This window comes from Tachysurus vachellii, chromosome 7 (assembly GCF_030014155.1).
Source record: "Tachysurus vachellii isolate PV-2020 chromosome 7, HZAU_Pvac_v1, whole genome shotgun sequence".
Lineage (NCBI taxonomy): Eukaryota > Metazoa > Chordata > Actinopteri > Siluriformes > Bagridae > Tachysurus > Tachysurus vachellii.
This window is the reverse complement of record NC_083466.1, coordinates 22,442,640-22,462,639: the sequence shown is the minus strand read 5'-3', so window position 1 is coordinate 22,462,639 and position 20,000 is coordinate 22,442,640. Positions and strand designations below refer to the sequence as shown.

The window sequence follows — 20,000 nt, the reverse complement described above, 5'->3', positions numbered from 1 at the left end:
TGTGGGAAATCTCAGTGGAATGTGTACCACAGAAGACCTGAAAGAACTTTTTCAGACTTTTGGAAAGGTCTTGGAGTGTGACAAGGTTAAAGGTAAGGAACTGTTTTTAAATAAACAAAGTTTCACATTGAAATATCATAATGATAATTAGTAGTTTGTATTGGATGCAGGAAGAAACCAGTGGTCAGTGATTAGTGTGAATAGAGTATGGGTGAAGATGGAAGATTTGAACCAAGCAAGTCTGTAGTTCCAAAACCTGAAAGGCAGGAAATTTACAACATTGAAGGCTTATAGATGGCCCCAGAGTCAGACGTGAGTGGAGGGTTGTTCAGTAAGACAAGAGCAAGCTCAAGGAGTGGGAGTGGCTAATACTGTTTAAAGAGAATTTGTGACACCCTGAAATACACAAGGTGATAATGAGATGATGGAAGGGTGACTGAGCAACACGTCTTGAGGCGATGAGCAAGGGCAAGATCAAGCATGCAGGAAGGTTCGTTAGATCTAGAGATAAGATCAGGGAAGGTGATTGGTTCAGTAAGAGAAAAAAAGTCATTATTAGCTTAGCATATAGCTTTTTGTTTAACAGTACAGAGAAACAGAAAGAAGCTGAGAAAAGCAACACTGTCCTGGGGGAATTCGAGGTAGTTTGGATGCAAGCTTTTTGATGGAATGAGTCTTCAGGAGACATATGATCAAATATGGAAGAGATGGTGCTATATTCGTAGTGGTCAGGGGAGAAACCTGGAGAAGGTTGGATAAACGAACAGTCCGTTGTTGTGCTTATTGCAAATAAAAACTGACTTTCTTATTAGGCTCGGCAGTAGCAAAACCAAATATACCTCCAGTGGTTTGATCACAAACCTAAATCACAGAGAACGGCATGAGGCAAAAAACTACACAGAGCTTTCAGACACAAATAAATGGAGCAAGTCTAGTGTGACACCACAAATTTGAGTTAGCAAATCTACATCAAAGAAAAAAAAAAAGATAAAAAATCTTTTAGCATTCTGAGCTAGCTGCGATACTTATACCTTGATTATTCTTGCTTTAACTCGTTTAATTGTCGAAATTCAACAGGGCCGCTGCATGTATCTTGTGGTTGTGTGGGGCTTTACCCATGCACATTCTCAATGATTTTGTACCACATAACACAAGATCTGCAACTGACTAAACAAACTAACCTTGGATCTTGCATCAAATTGTATTCTTGACCATTACTGAATACAGACACTAACCGTTTTACCTGTTGTGTTTAGTGCTTGAATTTTAAAAACCTCTCCTGTAGGCTTCATGTGGGGATGTGGTAGCCTAGTGGTTAAGGTGTTGGGCTACCAATCGGAAGTTTGTGAGTTCGATTCCTGCATCCACCCAGCTGCCACTGCTGGGCCCCTGAGCAAGGCCCTTAACCCTCAATTGCTCAGTTGCATAAAAGTGAGAGAATGTAAGTCGCTCTGGATATAAGGGCGTCTGCTAAATGCTGTAAATGTAAATGCTTCAGATCTACCTAGGTTCTGTCTTGTATTTTCTGGATCTTCCAGATTATTCTAAGGATGCATTGAGATGCATTTCATAAGTCATAACAATAACGAAAAACTTCAAATAGAATTACAAATTAGAATTTAAAATAGTTTTTTGGCTTTGAAACCAAGGGGAAAAGCTGTTTTTGAGCTGGTTCCTCAGATGTGTCCATTTTTTTTGTCTAACAAATACCAATGCTTGACAAAGGGCTTCTCCTTAAGAAAAAAAAAAGCACTGAATGTAACATGAGCAGCCAATTGTCTGAAAATACACACAGGTGTCCAATGCAAGCAATTACCAAAACATATTGTGTAGTTGAGTTTGGTGTATGCATTAGCATCTTTATCTGGTTATGACTGAAAGATTAATCACAATGAATGATCAAGGTACAAGCAGGTACAATTGTTTATAAAGCTTATGTAAATGCTACAGTATAAGAAAAATGACTGCTACTGTTTGAACTTTTATCAGCAGTTAGTTTTCCTAAAGGGAATTTCCACGTTTTTTTTGGGCTTTTCTCAGTTGTTGCTATTTCCAGGAAGACCTCAGCCTTCATCCTAACATCAACCTTGTTAAAGCAGTTAAGTTTAATTTTGAGATTTCTTGGATTTGTTTTGGCTAATCTTCTGGAACTAAAAAAAAAATTGGAACTAGGAAAATGGTGCGTTTTTTTTTTTTTTGTGACCTAGATGTTTATAACAGAATTCCAGAAAATTTCAGTTCTATCTTCAAACTCTAAAATCCACGTTTAAATGTTCCCAGTGGCATTGGAGGAAATCCTATAGAGAAACACAGGACCATTGACGTTTCTTATTTTAATGTTTAATGATGCGTTTAGCTAGCTAACCTGGATATTTAGCTACAAGTTTTGAAGTTTCAACCTGTGTTGCTGCTACTAAGACACTGCTATCCATCCATTCAAAGAAGAACTGGTGTAGATTGTAGTTTGTCTCATAAAATTAACTGGAATGAAAAGTCTATTTAAGTTTATGTAATGTTTATATATATTTTAGCTATCTGCATTTAGGCTTTCTTTTATGGCAGATAGTTATTTGCTTTGCCAGTTTGCGTAACTATGGTAAACGGTAACAGTCCTCGAAAATTCTCCTGGTATTCTGTCTACTACTGCATGAACACGATCAGTTTTTAAAATAAAAATAAAAAATCTCGGCAAATTGCTTGGTATGTCTCATAAGCATACCAGAATATGGATCCTTTTTAAAGCCTTAAACAAAGAGTAAAAATGAGAGCATGTTTACTTGGTCCCAGATGCTCGAGTCTAAGCCCTGGTTTGCTCCTGGACTTCAGAAAGATGAGCAGAAACGTTAATGCATACTGTATTTGTTCTGAATATGAAGGAGGATCTACAAAGGTTAACAGAAAAATAACTGGGGTCAGTATCTTTGTTTAGCATCTGTTGTACATTTTATGAAATACGTCTAAAGAGCATTTTGGAGCAGTACCTCATATGAGTTTAGTATCAATGGTCAAGAGTGTAGGCTTTATTGTAGGGTGTCCAGGAAACTGACTTCTGGTCTAATCATCTTACATTTACTATGTGAACTCATGTGAAAGAAATTCAGAGTACCCCCTTGGGTTAGTTGCCCCTGTGTACAAATTTAATTATTCCCCCCTTTTACTCAATTACAGCTTGGCACTCTTCTTCCACAGGCTATGCTTTTGTGCACATGGAGAACAAGGAGGATGCACTACAAGCTATTGAAGCCTTACACGGGACCTCATTCAAGGGACGTCCACTCTCTGTGGAGTTGTCTAAAGTCCAACCTAGCAAGCAGACACCCACCGGAAAGATCCCTTGCGTTAGTTGCGGTAAACAGGGTCACTATGCTGGTGAGTGTCCCAGTGGGAAGCCTGCTTTGGAGCAGTACCAGAGTCAGGCGGCAGTGCTAGCAGCTGCTGCCGCTGCTGCTGCAGGACTTCCACTTCAGGTACAACAGAGCGTCCACAACTCGGTCTACAACACAACAACCTTCGACCCCACCTATGCTGCCTTGACTGGCCTGACTGCTGCTGGAGCAAGAGCGGAAGGAGCAGCCACTGTTGCACCTGCCGTATATGGCGCGCTAGCTAACCAAGTTTACGGAACAGTTGCTAACCAGCTCTATGGAGGCACAATGGCTAATCAAGCTCTTAACACTTCGGCTGCCACACAGATGTATGGCTCTCTAAACCATGCTCTTTATGGCCAGATGACAAGCGGAAGTGTTGCAGCTGCTGCCGCTGCCGCCGCTGCCTACGGACCACAGGTTTACACCCCTGCAATGGCCAACCCTGTGTTTTTAGCTGCAGCACCTAGCATGGAAGTACCTGCAGCCGCTGCTGCCGCTGCTGTTAACCCAGCCTACACGGTAGCTTCAGCCATATACACAGCTAACCCAGCTTACAGCGCCTTGGGAGCGGCTGACCCAACAGCCATCTTTGAAGCAGCAAGGGCTCAGTACTTTGCACAGGGACAGCAGGTGCTAGCAGAGCAGCAGCCAGCTACCGCAAAGTCTGGGGAAAGAGACAGGAGCCCGCTCAGAAGATCAGCACCACTGCTGCCTGACCCAGTAATGAAGCCCTTTATGTACCAGAGGGGAAAGCGCCGAGCACTGTTGCCTACTCCTGCGGGCCGGGAAGAGGCCGCAGCCCAGGAAGAGGATGCTGTTGCCAGGTGGGTTTACCTGACAGGTATCAGGAAAAACCTCTGGTAAATAAACCAAACAGTAAAAACCAGTATACTAATCATTATTGCCTTTAACAGGCAACATCACTGTAGTACATTGAGTAGTACATTGGGAACAAATTGCAATTAAATGATAAGCAAGTCTTCACTGTCTCCAACTGAAACAATTAAATATAGGCATGAATCAAGGAAATGATAGTAATGCTTTGGTGCTGAATGTTGCCAAAAAAATTAAAAATCTTAAAACAGCAAGTTTAAGCTACAAATTCCCTAAATCTGCATTTAAAAACTGCAAACTTAAAACAAAAGATAGCTAGTAAATGATTGCCTTTGAAATACATTTATTCTGTTGCAGGCAGGTCCTGCAAATGTAGTGTTTGAATATACAGTCTGGCATAACATGATGTACATTCTATAAGAAACAAAACACAAAATGAGGACTGTGACTCTGTATTTGTGTATATGTGTGGTACAGATTTACCATTTGTGTATGGTGTGTGTCTTTTCTCCATTGTCTTTTAGGTACTATGCAGAGTACTATCAACAATACCAGCAGCTTGCCCAGTACCCACAGTACTCCACAGTTCATTATCCAGCCCCGAGCCCACTGGCAGCAGTATCTGCCATCCCCACGCTGTCTGTACCTGCTGCACTCGACCCACTCAGGCCAGTGCTGCCCGCCGCCCCCGTGCCTGCCGCTGCCGCCATCGCCATGGCAACATCCCGCGTGTATGAGCCGCCGCCGATTCCGCCGTCGCGCAAGGAGCCCATCCTGCGCCGCTCCGAACTCGCCCTGCACCCTCCCGAAACGCCCTTCCGATAGTGTGCACTTCTTCCCACTGTCCCCCCTTCTGTCCTCGCGCCATGTCTATGACTGTGTGTGCACAGAGTATGTCTCTGTGCTTGTGCTTGTGTGTGTGTGTGTGTGTGTGTGTGAGTGTTTGTCTGGGTGCCTTGGCTTTTAAAGACTGGAATATCTGACCTTGGTCCTGATCACACACCCGGTGTAGCGAGTCAGGCTTAGGAAAGGGAAAGTGCACACTTTTATTCAAACACAACCTAAAACGTAACATTTAAAATCTCAAGCCTTAAACCTGTAGACAGCTTTAAGGTGTAGGCTAAACTATTAGCCATGTGATGTTTTGTGTGTGGATTTTTTTAAAAAACATTTTTTTTTATATCTATATAATAGACTATGAATGATCCTGTACTTGAGATTTTTAAGATTTGCTTGAAATAATTAGAGGAACTATGAACCAGTTTACGTATATGTCTGTACATGAATATATAAACACGTATTAATTAGATGTCAATACATTTTAATGAATGTATGTTTACCTCCCGAGGTGTGTGAAGTCCAGGACCAGGACCAGGGTTTGGCATTGTTTTTACCTATATGTGTGTGTGTTTGTCCTTTTGTGTCTTCGAGACAGTGTATGTGTGTTGTTGTCAGTTGCGTTGGTTGCAATGACAGAATGACAGGCACACACATGGATCAACACACACATGCTTTTAGGGAAACTGCCTTGATCTTCTACCACAATGCATACACACGGCCTTCACGTCCTGAGAGAGAAAAAAAAAAAAAAAAAAAAGTAAACGATCAGTGATGATGTGCATCACTCCTCCCCATCCCATGTCACCCATCCTGAAAGCTGAAAGACACTGTGAATCCTCTCTGCTTTTATTTGTTTTAATGTAGCTACACCAATCAGTACAGGGGGGAAAAAAAACAGGGAGGAAAAAAAAAACGAATTTGGGAACTATAACATGGCTAGATGTGCCATTAGCTGGGATCGGTCCTTCAGCTTTTTTAGGCTAATCGGACCTTCGTTCATTGAATTAACTGCCATTTTGCATTGTAGAAGCATTTTGGAAGTATCTTCTGGATGATTATCCTGTTTTTTTTTTTATTTTTATTTTTTTTTTATGAAATGTACTAAATGGGACTAAAAAAAAAAATCGTCATAATCTTTGTTTACAGCCATGAATGAGAAGTAGCTTTTTATCGAATGAACATGTTTATAGCCAAAATCTCTTTTTTTTTAAAACTTAGTGGCTTATTATTCTTTTGCCTTATTAGAGAAATGTATAAAAGTGTGCTAATTTTTTGATTGTAGTCTTAAAATGTGAATCTAGATGGAAGCCAGCACAATGAGAGTGCTATTTGTGGTGTGGGATTAAAAGAAATGGGAGATCAGTTTCTTTCAGTCTTCTTTCCCATTTGCTGTACAATATCACTAGACTGCCCCTCATCCATTTTCCATCTCTCTCCATCTTCCTTTGCATCTGTCTTTAACAGTGTGCCATCATCATCTTCTTTACACGTACCTACACAATGAAGAGACGAGTGTTATTGGGAATGTCTGAGAAAATGTCTTCATTTGTGTAGTTTGTATGTACAAATACTATGGAAATCTAAGGGTCTATGCATGGGCTTTAGAGAAAAAACAAATAGTGTAACCAAGTATATAATAAAAATGTTTGATCCTTATGAAAGTAAAGGGAGAAAAGTTTTTCTGTTTTGTTTTAGTATTTTTCTTTTTGTTGATGTTTTATAATTGTTTTTCTTCTGTGAAATGACCAGACTCAAATGAATGGGAGCCTTGAGAAGAAGTGAAAGGACTAGAGACTGCCCCCTGTCCCTCTTGGTTTCTGTGGATGGGGTAAGTTGGGGGTGACCCTCGCTCTGTCCCCTTAGCTTTTACCAGCCCCAAAGGAGCTGCACTACACAATGCTGCACCCTTTGACTAGATATCTACTCAACGCCACCCTCCTAAAACCTCCACAATGCGAGTTTGCTACACTGGCCGATGTTTATTTGCTTTTCGGGAGTACAGCACTGGTTTGGAGATGTGGTGAAGCTTTGTGTGTACAACTTAAATATTGTGCAATGGCTCTCAGAGACTGTGTACGTGACGGGGTACTCGAGAGGGTCTTGAGAGTTGTTTAGCTGACGCTTTGGTTTCTGTGATGTGTTGGATGTTGTGCATGTTACATTTTATTTTCATTTTTTTCCTTCTTCAAATTCCAAATCCCAAAATCGAAACTTTCTGACTCCACTGTCCCAATTGAACTAGGTCCCCCAAAGGAACTGTGGACGCCGTTGGTGGGGTGAGGACAGTTAGCACCGCGCAATGTACAGGAAGCTCTCTCTGTCTTCATGCAGGTAAAAAGCACTGTGCTTCGCCCCACCCTCTACCTCTCGTCCACCTGATAGCGCCTGCGCCTGTACCGAACACCTGCTCTTCTCCCCCACTACCCCACTTCCCCCTCTAGTCTCCACTCCTCTGTCAGCATCACCACAGCCAATGGGGATCCTCCATGGGCCCGAGTTTGCCACAATATTTTGCTGAAAGAAAACACTGACAGGTTTTGCTTCGCAGCTTGAGTGACAGCAGGGGCTAACAGTTTGCTGCTGCTTCTGTTGGGCTGATATTCATGTTGCTGCGAGTGAAGGGTGAATGTGGTAGTGCAATGAAGACTGGGTGAATGTTAAAGGTTCTAGCTGACGAGTAAGTGTGTGTGAGAGAGAGAGAGAGAAGTGGTCGAGTGACTGGTTGAAGCTATTGCTATAGTGAAGTGTGCTTGGGTGTTAGTCTGTTCAGCATCACGAGGCTTGGCAGATGTGGACTTTGCTCAAGAGTCCTACTTAGTATATCGCCGATCTCGCTTGCCCCCCCAATTCTTCCTTTACACCCTCCCTTTTTTCCACTCGGCCCCCTACCTACCCCCAGACCTTCCTGGAGTTTGTCCGCCGTACACACACAGCTTGCCGCCGTCCTCGTCGCCTTCCAAAACCCGGCTCTCGAGTTTGTTCGGTGTTACGCACTTGCTGCCTAACTGCCTGAACACACCCCTGAAACTTCCCCTTTGCTGGACATGACATGGCATTGTCAGGCAATTAAACTGATAGTTCACCCTAAATGCGACATCAGACTCTGTAACTAGAGCTTCAGACAAAAACTATAAGGTTTTGCCTCCCTACAAGAGATCACAAGTGTGATCCCCCAGCCTTCCATGGCCAGAGGTTATAACTGGACCAGTGTGGCTACAGGATTTTAATCCAGCCAAGCAGGAGCCACACCAGATAGTTGAATCTAGGCAAGGATCAGTGAATAAACAAAAGGAATAACCTCTGGCTTCTGCTTGTTAGGAGTGAAAACCCTGCAGACACACCATCTCTTTGCTGATAACGTTTGACACCCCTGCTTTAAGGGGACTAAACTAATTGGACCCTTAATCTATAAGTAGGTCATGTTTATCAGAGAAACAGGAGGCCATATCATGAGCCAAATGTCTGTTAGGTCATGAATGTAAAAAAAAAAAAAAGCCTTTCAATGTGAACTCTGCCTTTTAATGCTCCATGAGCAGGAACTTCATGTGTCACTCACCACCTATTTTTTTTTATTATTTTTTTTTTTTTTTGTCTAGAGCTCTAATTTATGATTCTGAGATTTATGGGTGGAAAATCACTTTAACGCCCTGTTTTAGGGCTCTTGGTTTAAATCCTCTAATTACATATTGACAGTTGAAAGCCACCCTTCACCCCTAGAGGGTGTTTTAGTATCAGATTTTGTTCCAGAAGACCCTAATCCAATCCAATAGACATGAATTAGGTAAGTCAGGTCTTCCTTTTATGGGTAAAACTGAAACAAAGGCACTCCCTTTAGATCAGATTTCCCTCCCCAGGTGTCATTAACTGTCTTCAAGTAATTTCAACTCCAGGTATACACCAGATGTTGACTTTATTGATGAGCACATATAAAGGACGTGAATGGGACGTCTGGTGAATACTGACTTGAAGATTAGTAAATTTGGTTGACACTTGTACAGATGTCATTTGTGTGAGGATGTGCTTACCGTGAACCCGCTTCCTCTAAACTCCTTTAAAGTGTTGTAACTTTGTGCATCAAGTTTTGTTTGCGTTTTCAGCCGACACTGCGGAGGACGTCTCAAAATTAAAATGACTGACCTTTTGACCAGATTCTAGCCCTGTCTATAGTGGTGTTTCATAGAACTCTTAGAAAAATGGGTTTCTCAAGGGTTCTTTGCATGTTTAAAAGTCCTAGTGTCTAAAATTTAGATTTCCAAATTGAACAGGTCCTGTTGGCTACCTGCCACCTGAAACAGCTTGCTTGCACAAATCTTGTGTTTCTTTGGTCTTTAATTTATTATTGCATTGTGGTTTTGGTAAGATCCGGGTTCAAATGAATTGTTTACCCAAATTTCGTGTAAATGGCCAATTTTCCTATATGTCCACTATATGATCACAACTGATTGTTCTTATTGTCACACTGACACGATATACAGCCAGTCTAGCATTACATATGAAGGAGGTTCGTTAAAATTGTATTTTTTTTCTCTTTTTAATCTTTATACCGTTCTGGGGAAAAAAAAAACATTAAGGCAGAAAATATGATTTGTTTCACTTCAAATTGATAATGTGAATTTAGCCATAAAACATTTAGAACCTTTTCCTTTTGTTCTATGATTGGAATTCCAGTGCAAAAGCACCTTTTGCACCCAAAACCTTCATAAAAATAACCCATCTGTAGGTCAAATTCGATTTAGGGGCTGCGATGATCTCGGTCATGCATTCGACAAACATGTTCTTGTGCTATGTTATGGCATTTGGAACGCTGGGAAAACAGACTCCGTTTCTGCTTACCACTAGAGAAAGGACATACAGAAAATTTGTTCATTTTAAACAGGGCAAAATCAGTGGCACTCAACCCAGATTTGTAACCATCCAGCTACATGCCTTAAAATGCCTTAAATACAAAGGTCAGGATAAGCAGTTACCATTGTTAATAGTTACCCCCTCCATAGATTAGTAAGTAATGCTACAGCTTTCTTAATTGTTCAGGCCTCTGATGTACTTTGACATCTGGACCACAGTTTGCCGGTTGAACTAACACGCTTTTGGATTGTCACTTTAAAGTTCTATACGTGGCTCTATACACACGGGTTTCCCTTTTACATAACATTTCAAGTACAAACTTTTAAGAAACCTACAAGCTTCATCTTATCTAAAGATCCCATTGAGAAACCCGCTTCTCATAAGAGTGTGCAAAGAAGAAAATAAAGGTGAGTATTCTGTAGCATATAATGGAGTGTCTCGCACAATACATCTCACTCGGCATGCCGGGAGATTTGGGCATTCTGAGAAAGACAGAAATGCTTTTATTGAGCACTTCTAGAATGTGGAGCTTTAGTGAGTTAACACTGACCTCTGATGGCAAGCTTCATGTTTCCTACACACTATACCAGAAACACTTTCCTCGACGTTCTCTAACAGCTCAAACAGCTGCCCTCTACTTTTCTCCTTTTACTCTTGGTGTGCACATAATCACACAGCACTACCTGTAGTTGCCTTTACTTTAGCCATTGCTATAACAATTTTTTTTTTTTTTTAATTTTCCCCCCTAACAATTCATCTTCTTTACAAACATGAGCTTTTTTGTGACAATAAACAGCAGTTTTGTCGCGGGGTTAGGATGTGTATTTGGCCGTAATGATAGCGCTTTGGAGATGGTGGGTTAAATGCATGTTCTATAATAATGTTAACTGCACAAACTTGGTGACTGGATAAATGTAATTACTGTTCATCAGCTTATGCACACAATTTGTTGTTGCATGCAAACCTAAAATAAAGTAGTCCTATATGAGAACTTTTGCACATTGTTTTTTTTTTTTTTTACCTCTAAAGTCTCTTGTGTCGCTGTCGAATGACCGCAACCAACGGTGCGTTAACAGACTACATCATTTTGTTTCGTTGTCACACTTGGTGATCTAAATCCACTTTATATTTAAGAATTTTGTTTTAAAAACCTGAATTTCTCAGAAAAAAAATTACAGGGTCTTTTGTACCTTTTTTAGAAGACACAGACAGTTCACAAAGCTATAAGATGTTGACAATAAGCAACTACATGGTGTCTTGCAATTTAGTACAGAAATGACAGTTGTTTGTTTCCACGTATAATGAATTAATGTTTAGGGCTGATACACAGAGTAAATAATATACTCTGATTTTTCTTAATTTCACTCGGTTTCAACACATTTGGTTAGAATATCCGTATCCTCCGAGAATATTAGGCAGGTTTCTCATGAACATATTCAATCACATTTAATGATTATATAATAAGTATTCTGTTTCTATACTTAGTAAAGTGGATTTGAGACAATGTGAATTGTTAAGTGCTATACAAATAAATATAGGTTTTATATTTGTTTTTGCTTCATTAAATTACTCAATATTTATATTTCCTTTGCTCTATTAAATAAATAAAATTTTTTCCTATAAAAATATCTTTCCAAATGCATTGATCCAAACTTCAAAATAATGGGGGGGCTCATCAAATAGCAAATATTTTTTTATTTTAAAGGCCTCAAATTCAATATGACATGAGCGTGAACTGCCCAAAAAAGCCAAAGAATGAAATTAATAGTAGAAAAGAAAATCGAAAAAAAAAAAAAAAATACATAAAATAAAATATGTGAAGATTCAGTGGGGTTTGCAATAGAAATAAATAGCTAAAATAAAGAGAAGTAATATCTGAATACTGTGCTGTCTTGGTATTGATGTAATGAGTATTAGTCTAAAATGATTTGCTATAGTGTTGCTATAAATGTGCAGTGTAGTACAACTGCAGACTGAAATGTAGTTATGTTCACTAAGGTAATGTGTTGTGACATAAGTCCAGAAAAAGTCATAACTCTAGGTGTTGTCCTGGTTGATGGCCCTGATGGCCTGTGGGATGAAGCTCCTCCACTTTCTCTCTGTGTTTGCCTTCAAAGAACCGAAGTGCTTCCCTTGTTGGGGTGGCCGAGGCCTGTAGTTTTAACGGTAACTTTCAGGGTAGGTTTAAAATTTTATAAATAAATGTTATAGTGTCATTAAATATAGTAGCTCACTAAATGCTTGCCTGTTGTTGTTCCAGTAAGTGATTCAAAATATAACGACATTGGTCTTTTAGAAACGTGAACACCTGACCATCTGACCATCACGCCTATATTTGCTCCTTCTCCAAACTTTTTCCACAAAGGTGGAAGCAGACAATTGTCTACAATGTCTTTGTATGTACGGATGTACGATTTCCCTTCACTGGAACTAAGACTTGTTCTAGCATGACCTCTGATGAACTTCCCCCAGTCCAAACATATGCGTTGTAAACTGATTCCCTGCCATGTCCAGGGTGTTCCCTGCTTCGTGCCTGTCCTTTGAGTAGGTTAAGTGCTACGGTGCTACGTATTATTATTATTATTATTATTATTATTATTAATACTACTACTACTACTACTAATAATAATAATAATACTTTTTTCTTAGTATCAGACACATTAAGAGTTAACTAATGGTAAAACAACCTGAGGTATCTGCAGCATTGGGAATCCAGGAGGTTCTGGTTACACATCCTCTAAGAGCAGATCTGGAATCAGTGACTTCACACACGTTTCTATTCACGCCTGTTGTGTGAACTGACCTTAAAGCAGCGCCTTAACCGGCTCTCGCTTCTGGCCATTCCAAGGGCAACAGGTGTTCTCGGGTGGGCGGGGCCGCTTCTTTTGGGCGTGTCCGTGTGTCTCGTTCCGCATCGTTAAATTAACCGCGCGCTGATTGGTGCATTAGTGTTTAGCTCCGCCTACATGACCATTTGGGGTGCTGATGTCGCGGGGCGCTGTTATTTATTAGGGAGCGGTCACGTGTGATGCTTTTGACCAGGACAGGAGCACTGGACAGACGTGTCCCGCACCTCCACTCACGCAACTCCAGACAAAGTGGAGTCTGGCCCTCACCTCCTTGGTCTCAGTCCTGACACGGAAAGGTTGAGAATTTTGTTGTTGTTTTTTTTTTGTTTACAAAAAAAAAGTAAATAAAAGTTTTTTATAGAGGGATATCAGAAACCCTGCAAAATGACAGCTGTCGAGACGCAAGTGCAATACAACACCACGTACACGGTGACGACGAATGAATACATGATTCAGGAGGAGGACTGGGACAGGGACCTGCTGCTGGACCCTGCCTGGGAGAAACAGCAGAGGAAGGTAGGTCTATAAACATAAACATAAACAACAACAACAACAGCAGCAGCCCAGTTTGCCTGGGACCCTCACGCGCACAAAGCATTTCTATAAATAAAGCAGCTTTCAGGATTTTATATAGTAAAATGTAAAGCAAAATAAACTTAGTGTGGTATATATGTGGCCCGTTTGGCCCTCACAGCTGTTCACTTCATTCCAGAGACTGTAAAACTTGTGATTGCCAAAATGACCATCCCACTGAATCTATTCTGAATCAAAGTGTGTGGGATTCGATTCAATTGATTCACTAATTAAAAATGAACAGTCACTTCGCATGCACGTTTATTTAGTCACCTTTCCCTGGCATTGCATTATCTGAGGGCTTATAACTCTACATGTTATGCATTATCACAGGACTGTAAAAATATTTATGAACCAAATAGTAAAAGGAAAAAAAAAAAAGCCCTTGAGTCTGTAAATCTGTAAAATGAGCGTCTACAAATGTTTTGCAGTTCAAACGCCTTTTTTATGACTCAAAATTTTAACTATAAACAAAGCACAGAATTAAAATAAACAAATGCACCTAACAGCTAGCTTTGATTGTAAAATCATAGGAGTCGATTCAATGAATGATTCAATTAGGAGTCGTTCAAAAAGAACCGATTCTTTTGTGAATCTTTTGTGAGTCTCTGCTGTTGGAATTGCAGCATTCTCAGTGTTGTCTTGCAGTGTGCACCCCACCCTCACCCTGCACCTTATGAACCATGCACCTAAAAATATCCAACCCTCGGGATCCTTCATTAACTTTTAAAGCCTCAATAATACGCAGGGTTGTACATTTATACTGGTCTGCAAAAAGTGCTGAAATGAGATGTGTGTTGAAACCTTAAGAAACACACTGTATGATTAGAGGTTTATGATATTCACAGACAAATGAGATATCATTTAAAAGTCTCATACGTTAACAATAGAGTCAGTGAGTGTTCATTTAAACGATCATTGGAAGAAAGAGGTTGTATATAATCTGTATACTCTGGCAACGTAGCCTTGGTAATCATCAGGTGGGACGCAGGGTTGAGTCCCACAGGAGCTGTTTAACAGAGTGTCACAGATGCCACAGAGTGACATCAGCATGTTCATACTGAGCAAAGCACAGGTTTATGGCATCAGGTGCCCAAGTTTGTGTCTCCCAGAAATAGAAACGAGTGACATTTATTACCTGGCCTATAAACATGCATGTTTATACAGATTTATAACATATACACTGTGTCTGTTCAGAAAGTAAGCAGACAATTAGTACAGTGTACTAGTGTGTTATTGCATTAGTCTGCTAGTAACACACACATTTTCCTTCCATAAACCAGTCAATCACTTACAAGTTGTATAAAGTGTACAATGAAAGGACACCTTCATATAGATGTTTGTAATCTAACGTGTAGAAATGTTCATAGTGTGAATGCTGAACGCTGCTAAAAGTGATAAAGACTCAAGACTCAAGGAGAAACCGCTTTTGGGTGTTTTTCTGGACCAAATGTCTGCTATTTGTTTCCATTTAATCTGTCAGGAGGTAAAATCTTACTGCAACATTTGTTTTTAGTGTTTCACCAATGCAAAGATAATAATGATGCTAATTCTGATAAACTGTCTGTCACACACACACACACACACACACACACACACACACACACACACATAACTCTAAATAGGGATGTCAGAGGTGAAAGATCTGGACAGATGGCTGTTCTCAGAGTAAGAGGCTTGGAGAAGTCCAAGGCTTCATTACACTCTACGAATAAACATGTCCTAAAAATAATCTGCTCCTCCTCTAATATCTCTCCTCCGTTCTCACCATCCTCAAGGCTGTCGTTCTCTCTTTATCACTCTTTCCTGACTGATATCGTTATTATATTAATGATGAGGTGGTGTTTTCTTTTCTTTTTTTTTTAAGAAAATGAATACAAAGACCCAGACTTACACAGACTTAAGCTGACCGTCGTATAGGTTTCTGTTCTAAGGAATTAGCCACATTAGCATGTCCTGCAGAACTGTAAAGTCTCTCCTTCCCCACACACTCTTAGCTATGTGGAGAGCAACTTCAGGAGCTGATATCATGATATGAATATAGAAAGGGCATCATTTTGTGGTGAAATGAATATGAAAGGGGGGCATTTGCACCTGTTCTTACCCCTACTGACACATTTCAACACACACACACACACACACACACACACACACACACACACACGCTAGAGTAGAAGAATAATGATGATTTTAAGGATTCTGGCTGTTATTCCACAAACCCTGATGCTTCTTCTTCACGTCTTCATCATGGAGCACTTCACAGGCTGCAGAAAATAGCCGTGACTTTTCTCAGCGCAGGCCTGCTGTCGACTTGTAAATTTTGAGCTCCAATTCTCGTGTCCTGGCCTTTAAATAGCCGCCGGTCTCCTGTATCTCTATGAGCACAGAAGTGAGCCCTGAGAACAGGATTAACCCCTAAATAATGAGCCTTGTGTTGGGATGCGTAATGTCTACTCTATAGACCATACACAGAGCCACTGGTTTGGAGTCAGTGTCAGAATCAGAGACAGAAACACATACATAAAAACGATACATTTAGATATCAGAGACTTTGAGGAAACTGGATGTAATGACTTGCATCTGATTTTATTATAGCGTCAGCGAGGAGTCGACGTGTTAAAGGTCGCAGTACCCACATGTCAGTCTAATCTTGTTTTAACTGTAAATGTCTGTCGATTAAGGAAAGCTCACACCGGGCTCCTTATTAGAGTGTTTAAGGGTGTACACACAAGGGATCTTTCCTTCAGTGCCAAGTGTATGACGCTGGAAAGGTTCACATCCAATGTTCCTGGCTGAGTAAAGTTACAATATTTCCACTGATTACTGGTATGTGTACAGCGTGCACATGAAAAGACTGATTTCATATAAAGACTCGACAGGCATGCTCCATTACCATATTGTGTGACACGCTTAGATCCGTGTGTGTGTGTGTGTGTGTGTGTGTGTACTCAGATAATCATTTCATGCACATTCTAGTTCAGGATGTCGTGCGATATACAGCAGCTATGACGTCTACTACTAGCAAAGTTCTGTAATATTTCAAAAATGTTCCATGAAAGAAAAAGAATGCGACAGACGGATGAAATACGGATCGTTTTTCTTTTTGCATTTCTTACATGCATTTTGATAATATCCCGAGCATAAAGTAAATATATTATAGAACAGAACAAACATGCGATACACAGACTGTGTGACACAATGTGCAGTAATTACACACGGCTAACACCTGACATCATTAGAGCTGGTTAATAATATTATTAATACTTACAATGATTAATTCATGTTTCTATACTCTCTATCTATCTATCTATCTATCTATCTATCTATACTTTAAGATTTTAATATCATCCCAGATCCATCAAATCTTTTACATTCTTTCTTTCTTTCTTTCTTTCTTTCTTTCTTTCTTTCTTTCTTTCTTTCTTTCTTTCTTTCTTTCTAGATTTTAGTTAGTTAGTTAGTTATATATGATATCATCTCATATATATATATATATATATATATATATATATATAAACTATATTAATTCTTTTTTTGTTGTTTTGTAAGTTGCTTAAATATACTTGAAAATAATTCTATATAAAACAGATTTAAAAAAAAAATTAAATTAACTTTATTTATTTATTTATTTATTTATTTATTTATTTTTTCGTTCTTATTTTTTTAAATTTATTTATTCATTGGTTGATTGATTGATTGATTGATTGTGCTGGAGATGCTAGTCACAGGTTAGTGTCACTGCTCCAGCGTTCAACTTTACTTCATTTTTTACTTGATTAAAGGGACGACCTTGTGACATGTTCACCTTTGTGTGACTGACTGCGAGCTGTAATAGCAGACAGGAACACACTCATATAGAATGTAGACTATATATCAGTTTCCCTTCTGTCATAGCAGCATACACCATATCACTGCCGCTATTTTCCACCTCTCTCACAGCGATATCCGATATTGCGCCTCTGCTGCGCTCCTCTCGCTCACCCAGGGGTTTGATACCTCGCTGGTCTCTGGAGCCTTAGCAAATAGTTCAATGACTTGCTGTGTCTTTCTTTGATACTTAAGAGGCTGCTTATACTCTGTGTTTTACACATGCAAGGCTTCTTTTATGTTAATTAGCTCTGGTGATTTTACTGCAGAACAACACTTGTCCTTGGTTATGTTTCTGTGCTGTTTGGATTATTTGGTGCTCCATCACTTGTTGTCTGGTTATTCAGATCAGAACAGTTTCATTTTTTGTGCATTAATGAGAGCAGGTCATAAAGTCTTGAACACTTCATCTCCAGACGGTTAAAGGTTATGTTGACTCAATCACTTCTGTCGGTTTATATATCTATAATAATAATAATAATAATAATAATAATAATAATAATAATAATGATAATGATAATGATAATGATGATAATAATAATAATTTAAAAAGCAGAGAGGATGTGATATTACTGAATGTGAGGACCTTCATGCTAGGGGTGTGTGTGTGTGTGTGCAATTGTTAAACCCAGCCCAGATATTAGTGGGAAGTTGTGCTGAAAAAATGTGACTGTGTGTGTGTGTGTGTGTGTGTGTGTGTGTGTGTGTGGCCATGTCCGTGTCAGCTGGTGCTAATTTGTTTGAGGCAATTCAGTATTGATGTGTTACCAATGTGTTACTGATGTCATCGTGCATCCCTGATACTTACTTGATTGAGAGAGAGAGAGAGAGAGAGACTGGAAAAAAATTGGAGACAGAAAGAGAGACATCAGCTCAAATATCAGTTACTATTCCAGAAGTCGTTGCCTTTTAGGGCAGCTGCTATAAACTACAGGGGTGGGCACTGAGGCCTCAGGAAAGGGCTTACGTGTGTGTCACTTTTTTTATGTGTGTGTGTGTCTGTGTATGTGTGTATGTGTGTGTGTGTGTGTGTGTGTGGTCATGGATTTTTGCCCTCTTTTAGCACTTGTGCAGTTTTGCTTTGTGATCACAGGTCAAAGCCTTAAGCTGGTGTATCAGGTCGTATCAGACGTTCAGCAGCCGGGAGTCTGCATGAGAATGTACGTTAATATCTTGGGAAGCTAAGTGCTGTGATGCTAATAAACTTATTGTGCTATAGCGGTTTAAACCACAGTCAAAGCAGCTTCACAGAAAATGCCTTCATGTAATATTTCAGTATAGAAATAACATTCAGAGCAGAGTTTTTTATTGTTCGCACTGAAATCCGATTAAATGGAGCAGAGATTTTTACCCAACTGCACACATGTCTTTACTGAGATCGGTTTGCTTGCATCAATTTCCGAAGCGTCACAGTATCACAGTGTCGAGTTTTTCCACCAAGAATGACATGTTGAACAGATTTAATCGAAACAAACATTTTTTGTTCTAGAAAAAAAATCTATTACCTATCACTGTATTTCAGACACATTACTCTTATTCATTACTCCAGATTTAAACAATTTATTTCCTGTTTCTCATTACTGTGTGGCTCATTACCAAATAATCTAAATTTCACTTTATTTTCATATATTATTTCTACTTCTTCTTATTATATATATATATATATATATATATAAAGGACAGTGGTAAGAAGCATTTCACTGCATGTCGTACTGTATGATTGTCTATGTGACAAATAAAATGTGAAATTGAATGTCATTCGGTTATGAATAATAAACTTTTCTAGAGGTTTTATTTTAACTAGAAGAAACAAACAGCTGCTTTATTTCCCCTGTAGCTTCTGCTGGTTACTGTAAAGTGCTCAGTTTAAGGCACAAAAAATGTCTCTCACCTTATTATAAAGAAGCCACATTCAATTATCTCGTTCACACCAATGAATTATCTTGTTCTCAGATCTCACAAAGCTGCAGCCACTAAGACTGGGCAGTATGAGATAGAATATAGATCTTATGATAAATGATGCCACAGTAAACTGAGATAATAATAGTAATAATATTATTATTATTATTAAAATTATTTTTTAATGAATACAAACAGATTGGAAGCAGCTGCTTTGATGTTAAATAATGTGCTTTCTTTTTTATTTATTTATAATTGTAATTATTTAAAAAAAAATTATGTTGTTTTTACAGAAATTATTTATTAATTTTGAATCCATGGAATAAAACTCAATTTTAAACTAAAAATAAAATAAAGACAAATTAAAAACAGTGCCTAATGGGTTAAGCTGTTGTGATCCATATGGTGTATGTAGAAAGGTATGTAGAAAGAGAACGGTGATCTAATATTTTAGTCACTCCTAGAGGCCACATTAGCAGCTCATTCCCATCCCCATTCCCGTGGGGAAATCTCCCCACATTGTTTTTATTCATCCGGATGTCACCACAAGAGAGTTCCAAATGAGCTTTATATAACACATGACGTGTGTCAGATTTAATCTTTACATACTCATCACTCAGTGTGAAGAGTGTTACTCCTGTTTGAGACAGAGAGAGACCCGTTCTGTGGTCTCCATGGTAACCATCAGGGATGGTGATTCTCCTGAGATCGTTTGGCTGATTTGAGGTAATGTGACTGGGACGGAGACGTCAACAAGGCATCAGTGTATTCAAGCTTTAAAAAAGAATATCTCATGTCCCGAATGTCTCTTCTGCTGAGATGTGACTCCTGTAGGCCTCCTGTGGAAATGTACAAAACAACAACAACGTCTTGTTCCTTGGTGTATGATAACTAGGGCTTTGACGGTGGCAGATTTTTTTAATGG

At 39.4% G+C, this 20,000-nt stretch overlaps 2 protein-coding genes across 6 annotated transcripts in view; both read left to right on the top strand.

Annotated features, from left to right (window-relative positions):
* rbm14b (RNA binding motif protein 14b) overlaps positions 1–10,878 on the top strand; it is a 15,284-nt gene extending 4,406 nt beyond the window's left edge. For 3 of the 5 annotated variants that reach the window (XM_060875000.1, XM_060875001.1, XM_060874998.1), the window contains 3 exons: positions 1–92; positions 3,169–4,192; positions 4,727–10,878. The exon at positions 1–92 is cut by the window's left edge and continues 261 nt beyond it. In XM_060875000.1, coding sequence (XP_060730983.1) covers positions 1–92; positions 3,169–4,192; positions 4,727–5,027 — 1,417 coding nt within the window. In that variant the 3' untranslated portion in view covers positions 5,028–10,878. The remainder of the gene's footprint in view (positions 93–3,168; positions 4,193–4,726) is intronic. The other 2 variants (XR_009648778.1, XM_060874999.1) reach the window with 2 other exon arrangements.
* A 2,038-nt stretch (positions 10,879–12,916) lies between these two features.
* LOC132848912 (alpha-actinin-3) overlaps positions 12,917–20,000 on the top strand; it is a 33,260-nt gene continuing 26,176 nt past the window's right edge. Inside the window, exon 1 of the mRNA XM_060874997.1 lies at positions 12,917–13,252. Coding sequence (XP_060730980.1) covers positions 13,121–13,252 — 132 coding nt within the window. The 5' untranslated portion in view covers positions 12,917–13,120. The remainder of the gene's footprint in view (positions 13,253–20,000) is intronic.